The 7,924-nt window shown below is 43.5% G+C and overlaps 1 protein-coding gene across 3 annotated transcripts in view; it reads left to right on the top strand.

Annotated features, from left to right (window-relative positions):
* Positions 1 to 7,924, top strand: part of ADCY10 (adenylate cyclase 10 (soluble)) — a 105,295-nt gene that overhangs the window by 87,028 nt on the left and 10,343 nt on the right. For all 3 annotated transcript variants that reach the window (XM_011933403.1, XM_011933402.1, XM_011933401.1), the window contains 4 exons: positions 3,786 to 3,990; positions 4,069 to 4,165; positions 5,530 to 5,645; positions 6,512 to 6,629. In XM_011933403.1, the coding sequence (XP_011788793.1) occupies positions 3,786 to 3,990; positions 4,069 to 4,165; positions 5,530 to 5,645; positions 6,512 to 6,629 (536 nt within the window). The remainder of the gene's footprint in view (positions 1 to 3,785; positions 3,991 to 4,068; positions 4,166 to 5,529; positions 5,646 to 6,511; positions 6,630 to 7,924) is intronic.

Below are 7,924 nucleotides of genomic sequence, written 5' to 3'. Positions count from 1 at the left end.
TCTGCCTTCCGGGTTTAAGCAATTCTCCTGCCTCAATCTCCAGCATAGCTGGGATTACAGGCTTGAGCCACCGCGCCGGGCCTCCATTTTCATTTTTTAAAACTGTGTTCCCCAAACAAAAAATGGAAAATGTGGCATTGTATTAAATTTTTGCCAATATTTTAATGTCTGGCTTCATAGAAGACAACTAGATTCTCACATCTGCTTCTGCTTTCACTGTTGCAATATCACATATGTTGCCTCTGGAAGACTCCAGTATATATTCATGAGAGAATGAGGGTGAAAGAGAGAAATGTTAAAGGGTAATTCTTTTTTAAAAATATAGAATTATAAGTCATAACAAATATGGAAAGTACACATCAAAGATTTTATTTAACTCACTGAGTTGACTCAATCAAAATTAGTAAGATTGGAACCAAGTGGTTTCAAGGAGAATTCAATTTACCAATGGATACAAAACTAACAGTGTAATAATTGCTTGTATTCCACTGAATATTTACATTTCTATGAAAAACAAATTATATCACTTACATTATTATCAGTTTTCTGCAACATAGTTGTAAGATAGTCCAAAGAAAAATAGAGATAACTTTGATTAGTAAGCTAGGTAGGACCCCCATTAAGTTTGTGTTTTTGCCTATTACAAGGTCTTTCACTATTTTTCCTGTCACAAATACTGTCTGGATATTAGCCAGGCGTGGTGGCTCACGCCTGTAATCCCAGCACTTTGGGAGGCTGAGGTGGGCGGATCACCTGAGGTCAGGAGTTCGAGACTAGCCTGGCCAACATGGGGAAACCCATTTCTACTAAAAATACAAAAATTAGCCGAGTGTGGTGGTGGGTGCCTGTAATCCCAGCTACTCGGGAGGCCCAGGCAGGAGAATTGCTTGAACCCAGGAGGCAGAAGTTGCAGTGAGCCAAGATCGTGCCATTGCACTCCAGCCTGGATGACAAGAGTGAGACTTTAAAAATAAAAATAAAAATAAAAATTTTAATGCCTGGATATTATGGAACTAGCTTTGACCTCATGTGTTCTCTGAAAAGGTGTCAGGGATCCCTAGGGCTCCCAGGATGAATTGGGAGAACCACTAGTCTAGGTCATAACCAAGGAAGCCTTTGACTGGATGAAGAAGATATCAGGAGACATGATCAAGAAATTATTAAGCTAAATCAAACTCATCTAATGAGAATGACTTTGCTCCTTTATGAAAGTACATTAAGTCGGGGTTTCTTCCTCCTGGAGTCATTAATTGTCAAGAATTAAGGGAAGGGTTCAAGTAGCACCGAAAATGGAGGAGCTTAGATTCCTAACCTGGAGTCTGTCCTGTATATTAGTTCCTTTTGGTGAACTTAGGCTGGCTCTTCTAGAATACAGAAGTATTTATAAAGCCCATCAAGATTGACCCCTGCGTATTTCCCATCCTATTCTAGCTCCATAGGCCATGAAGGAGCCACAAGCCCAGCCATATTGGTCCTCATTTGGTTCCTCAAACACAGAAATTTAATCCCATCTGTCACTGGGATGTTCCCTCTGCCTGGAGGGAACGGGTCATGGCCACCCATTCACTTTCTAACTTGTCACTCTGTTTTAATAGGTATTATTACCATTTGACAATTTCTTGTTTACTCCTGCATTGGTTCTTTGTCTCTCTCCCTTACCAGTGTGTAAATCCCATGGAAGCAAGGACTTCTTCAGCTGTCTTGTTCATATCCTGTTTCTAGAACAGTTGTAGTTGCTCAAGCAATTTATATTGACTGAAATACTTCTTCACACTTGGAGCTATATCCTAAGAACTCTGGTAGAGTTGGGGTGGGGAAAATAAAAAGTCAGGTTGGAATGTGAACCAAGACATTTGTCGTCAAAGTGACTGGGGTTGAAAGCAGAGAAGCACTCCCCTCAGTGCTCAAAAGCAGGTGAGCGACTCAGCATAGGAGAATGGAAAGACCCAGACTGAGAGCCAGAGGGTGATTTCCAGGACTCCGCCTATCTGCAGTGTGACCACTGGCAAGCTGCATAAACAAGGAGCTTTATATTTGCTCTGTAAAGTGAAGCAGTTGGACTTCCATTCTCTTGGTCCAAATCCAAGTGGTCCCAGGCTTTATTACAGCCTTGGATTTCTCGTACCCACAATTCTCTCTCCCCCACCACCATTTCTGGCTATCCTTACCTTCTGGTAGCATTTTCTGGAGCATGTTCCAAACCAGGAAGAAAGGAATTCTCTAAGACTGACTATGGTTGAAGTATCCAGGGACCTGCCTATAACACAGAATTTGTAGGCTGCTTATTTTGTCCCATCATATTGGGTTTCTGCTACCTGTTTATTGAGTCATTCAGGATAAGCTTGGTGGCCCCTTGCCCATGTAGTCCTGAAATGAAATAGAAACATTTTAATTTCTGTGAAAAATAAAAGCAATCGCTTACATATTAGATGTATAATTGCAGAGCAAAAAGCCTGCAAGGATACACTCCAAAGTGTAAACGGTTGTTACCTATTTGTTGGGGGTGAGAGGAGAGATTTTACTTTATGCACTTCTGTGATGTTTGTTATAACAAGCATGTATAAAAATTCCAAGAAAAAAGCCTCTACTCTAAAATACTTCCCCTACCCCAATACTCCCACCACTAGAGATACTATATTTTTCCTGTTTGTATTTTTCAAAGTAGTTTATGTGTATTCTTTTGTTTTTGTATATATAATAAAACTGCTCCTTTAGAAGGAACTCTTTTCTCCTCACTATTCTCTAAGCATGTATACTCTGAAGCAACTTTATCTTTTTAAAGAGTTGTTTAGAGTAACCAGTTTTTCTTAAATCTCCAGATTAGATTTATTTGTTTGTTTGTTTTTGAGAAAGGTCTCACTCAGTCACCCAGGCTGGAGTGCAGTGGCGTGATCATGGCTCACTGCAGCCTCAACCTCCCCTGCTCAAGTGATCCTCCCAAACACCTCAGCTTCCTGAGAAGCTAGGATTACAGGCTTGTGTCATCATGCTGGCTTTTTTTTTTTTTTTTTTTTAATCTTTTGTAGAGATCGAGTCTCACTATATTGCCCAGGCTGGGCTCAAACTCCTGTGCTCAAGTGACCTCCTGTCTCAGCCTCCTGAGTAGGTAGGACTACAGGCATGTGCCACCATGCCTGGCTAGTTTTTCTTGTTGTTGAAACAGGGTCTTGATATTGTGCCCAGGCTCATCTGGAACTCCTGAGCTCAAGCAATCCTCCTGCCTCAGCCTCCTGAAGTGCTGGGATTATAGATGTGAGCCACTGCACCTGACCTCCAAATTAGGTTTAAAACTAGTCCTTATTTAAAAAAAAAAAAAAAATCCAAACAAACCAAACCAACCTTTCTTTCTTTGTTGTTAAATTACAAAAGTTATACATGCTTTTTATAACATCACAGAGGTGCATAATAAAGTAAAATCTCTCCTCCCACTCCCAACAAATAGGTAACAACTGTTCACACTTTGGAGTGTATCCTTGCAGGCTTTTTGCTCTGCAATTATACATCTAATACGTAAGCTATTGCTTTTATTTTTCACAGAAATTAAAATGTTTCTATTTCATTTAAGGACTACATGGGCAAGGGGCCATCAAGCTTATCCTGAATGACTCAATAAACAGGTAGCAGAAACCCAATATGATTTCTGTATCTAAGCCCATGGCTTTAGCCAAATGTCCAGGTCTATTCCCAAGCTTAATAAACAAAGGTTTACTGGCAGACATTGAGTGATGTTCCTGAGCTTTCTGCTTTGCGTTCTGCCTCAGTCTTCCTCCACTCTGCCATTTCAGATCATTAAGGCTTACCTAGACTATTCGCTATACCACCACCTGGCTGGCTACCAAGGTGTGTGGTTCAAATATGAAGTCATGGCCATGGAGCAGATCTTCAACCTCCCCCTGAAAGGCGAGGGCATTGAAATCATGGCATACGTGGCTGAGACACTGGTCTTCAACAAGTTCATAATGGGACACCTGGACTTGGCCATTGAGTTAGGTAAGGGCTGGCTGGGCAAGATGGGACATGACGATACAAGGAATGCCCCACAGTATACTGGAATTGTTTTCTTCCCAGGCTCCCGAGCCCTTCAGATGTGGGCACTGCTCCAGAATACCAACCAACACTATCTGTCCCTCTGCAGACTTAGCAGATGTCTCCTTCTGAACAGCAGGTATTTTACCGTAAGCATTTTCCAAAATTAGGGGGAGGAGGCCATATTATTGAGCATTCTGGGTTCAACGTTAGCCTGGTTGTAGGGTGGGGAAGGGAGTAGAGTTTGCAGTAAGAAAATGTAACTGATAATTGTCATCCTTTTTTCTTTTTTCAGACAGAGTCTTGCTCTGTCTCCCAGGCTGGAGTGCAGTAGTGCGATCTCGGCTCACTGCAACATCTGCCTCCCGGGTTCAAGCAATTCTCCTGCCTCAACCTCCAGCATAGCTGGGATTACAGGCACGTGCCACCACACCTAGCTAATTTTTGTATTTTTTAGTAGAGAGGGGGTTTCACCCTGTTGGCCAGGCTGGTCTTGAACTCCTGACCTCAAGTGACCCACCCATCTCAGCCTCCCAAAGTGCTGGGATTACAGGCATGAGCCACTGCGCCAGACCTTGTCTTTTTTTTTTTTTTTTCTAAACAGAATTCTTTGCCATGCATCATCTCTAATTTGGTTGCTCTGGCCAGTGATCAGAGGGTAGTCAGACAGTCATCCCAGCTGTGGGAATCAGGCCTCCATTACTATCAGGTGGGGACAAAGGGAAACGTCTTCCAGGGAGGCAAATGACCAGAGAATAGCAACCAGGACTAGAGGCCAAGGTCAATTTGCTCTGACTCTGGTCACCCTGATATAGAGGACCCAGGAAAGAACAGTTTGAAAAGAGAGCCAATTTGAGATTGAGGTTTTAGTCCTGCGTAGGGGTGTGTTTGAAGTCTGTTTAAGAGGTATATTTGCTTCCAAATTACTGAGAAGGACCAAGAACAGACCAGGAAGGGACTTTACTGAACCTCATCCTATCCACTGCTTTTTTCATTCAATGGCTTTGGGGGTACAGATGGTTTTCGGTTACATAGATGAATTTTATGGAGGTGAATTCTGAGATTTTAGTGCACCTGTCACCTGAGCAGTGTATGCATACCCAATATGTAGTCTTTTATCCCTCACTTCTCACTTCCCTCCTCCCCTCCTCTCCAGTCCCCAAAGTCCATTATATCCACCGCTTTTTTTTTTTTTTTTTCCCGAGACGGAGTTTCGCTCTTTTGCCCAGGCTGGAGTGCAGTGGTGTGATATCAGCTCACTGCAACCTCCGCCTTCCGGTTTCAAGCAATTCTCCTGCCTCAGCCTCCCGAGTAGCTGGGATTACAGGCGCCTGCCACCATGCCCAGCTAATTTTTGTATTTTTAGTACAGACAGGGTTTCACCATGTTGGCCAGGCTGGTCTCGAACTCCTGACCTCATGATCCACCTGCTTCAGCCTCCCAAAGTGCTGGGATTACAATATCCACTGCTTTTTAATGGCCACTACCTTTTCTTTTCTATAGATACCCACAATTGATCCAGGTGCTGGGGCAGCTGTGGGAGCTTTCTGAAACACAGGAACACATCCTAAGCAAGGCATTTTTCTATTTTGTCTGCTTGGACATCCTGCTTTATTCTGGTAAGTGTGGGTTTGGAATGTAAAAGAACTTGGGGGTGTGGCACCTGTGCTGGTGTGGTGTGGCAGCTCTCAGGTTGGGGCTTTGGGACCATTAGGTTTCTGGCTGGGTGGACTTACAGGGCAGGGATGGAGAGAGGCTGGTGGTGTGAGCTGAAGCACTGTCTAGCAGGTGCCGAAACTGTAAAGGCACGGCAACAAGGAGAATTAAGTCTGAAGGAGCCTGATGGATATAAGCTGCTAGTTAAACTGTCAGATCAATTTGCACCTAAGTGATAGTGGCTGACTGTCTTACTATGTGCCTTTTACTAGGGGTTTTTAACTTTTAGCAGGATGTACTTAGAGACTTCATGCTTTAGAATGAAGGACTAGATTGCTTGAGGTGAGAGTTTCAGGCTGGTAGCTATTGGTGATTTGGAAAATAAGTTATTTCCTGATAACCTTCAAGTGACACCAAGTAGGTCACTTGAAGTGTACACACTAAACCACAGGAACCAATCTGGGAATTGTTTTCCCCACACGTGATCTTGAAAGGGGATGCAGACATTGCCACCAACAAAGGAAGCATGTGTGGGGAGACAGAGAAGTCCGAGACTGCATTAAGGCCAGGAAGGATTAGTTTAAACCCCACACCTGCCTGGTCTGTACTGTGGAACCATAGTATATATCCGTAACACTCCCCAGTAGCTCGGACTCAGCAAACGCAGGGCAATCCAGTCATGAGATTGTTGCAATCCACAGGACGCTTTGGATTCATACAATAATCAGAGGCTACTCTCCCTGCAGTGGGCAATTCAACTAAGAGCGACTAGGCTAGAAAGGTGATCACCCACACCTACCTACAACTCTCACCCATTCCTCTCTCTTAGGTTTTGTTTATAGAACATTTGAAGAATGTTTGGAATTCGTATACCAATATGAAGACAACAGAATCCTCAAGTTCCAGAGTGGGCTCCTCCTGGGACTTTATTCCTCTGTAGCTATCTGGTAACAATGTGTGGCGTATCACTAAATTCCCAAAGTGAAAATGTTGAATCCCAACGAAGAGTTCTTCGAAAATCTTTTAGAAAGTATTCATAATTTATACCTGAGACAGCTTAAAGGTGTCAGAGGATATTTACACTGAGAGACATGTTAGGGATCAATTAGTTCATCCCCCTTGGCCAAGGACAGGAAAGTTGTCTCAATTACTTTCCAAGCAATAAACATTTATCGCAAACATATCATGTTGTGGTGATACAGGGGTAAATAAGAAAAGATTGCTTTCTTCAGAGGGGTGCTGGGGTTTGAGGAAGACTAATGAATAGTATCACTTGCCCACCCCGGCACCTGCCCATATCTAATCACATGGATTGATAAAGCCAATGTTGGAAGACATGGCTTATATCTTCATGAAAGTGGGCTTCAGCCGGGCGCGGTGGCTCAAGCCTGTAATCCCAGCACTTTGGGAGGCCAAGACGGGCGGATCATGAGGTCAGGAGATCGAGACCATCCTGGCTAACACGGTGAAACCCCGTCTCTACTAAAAAATCCAAAAAGCTAGCCGGGCAAGGTGGCGGGCGCCTGTAGTCCCAGCTGCTGGGGAGGCTGAGGCAGGAGAATGGCGTGAACCTGGGAGGCGGAGCTGGCAGTGAGCCGAGATCGCGCCACTGCACTCCAGCCTGGGTGACAGTGCGAGACTCCGTCTCAAAAAAAAAAAAAAAAGAAAAAGAAAAAAAAAGAAAGTGGGCTTCATAATATTGAGCCCTGGAATTAGACTTAACCAACTCAGCAGCAGGCAGTTCTGGAAAACTGTAGGTCTACTCACATGGAGGCAGGCCTCTTGTAGCAAAGAGATCACACTCCCTGTTGGCTTCACTGGCTCTCAAGATAGAGACACGGATGGAGTTATACTTGCCCAATTCCTCTCCCAAATCACCAGCAAGATCTCTCCTTATCATTGAAGGGGCAAGTGAAGCAGGGAAAGAGTTCTGGTGCTTTGTACCAAATAGAGGCCCCTCACATGGAGGGAAATTTCAGGAGTGAGGAAGAAGCATTCTCCCCGCACCCCATTAATTCATTAAGCATAAGGCTTAATCACTTTAACCTATTACGTTTTTAACTCAGTTAAGCATGTAGCTATTATGGTCATACCCTTAAGAAAGGAGATGAACGCTAAGGTTCTAAAATGGGTCAGAACAAAACATTCATTAAATTATTTCCATGACTATCCCCAAAACTGAAAATCACCCCCTGTTATTTTATTTCCTATCTTAATTAAATTATATGCAGCCATATGGTCT

The sequence above is a fragment of the Colobus angolensis genome, unplaced genomic scaffold (assembly GCF_000951035.1).
Source record: "Colobus angolensis palliatus isolate OR3802 unplaced genomic scaffold, Cang.pa_1.0 Scaffold126, whole genome shotgun sequence".
Classification (NCBI taxonomy): Eukaryota; Metazoa; Chordata; class Mammalia; order Primates; family Cercopithecidae; genus Colobus; species Colobus angolensis.
The sequence above is the reverse complement of the archived record's forward strand: the minus strand, read 5'-3'. Positions and strand labels throughout refer to the sequence as shown.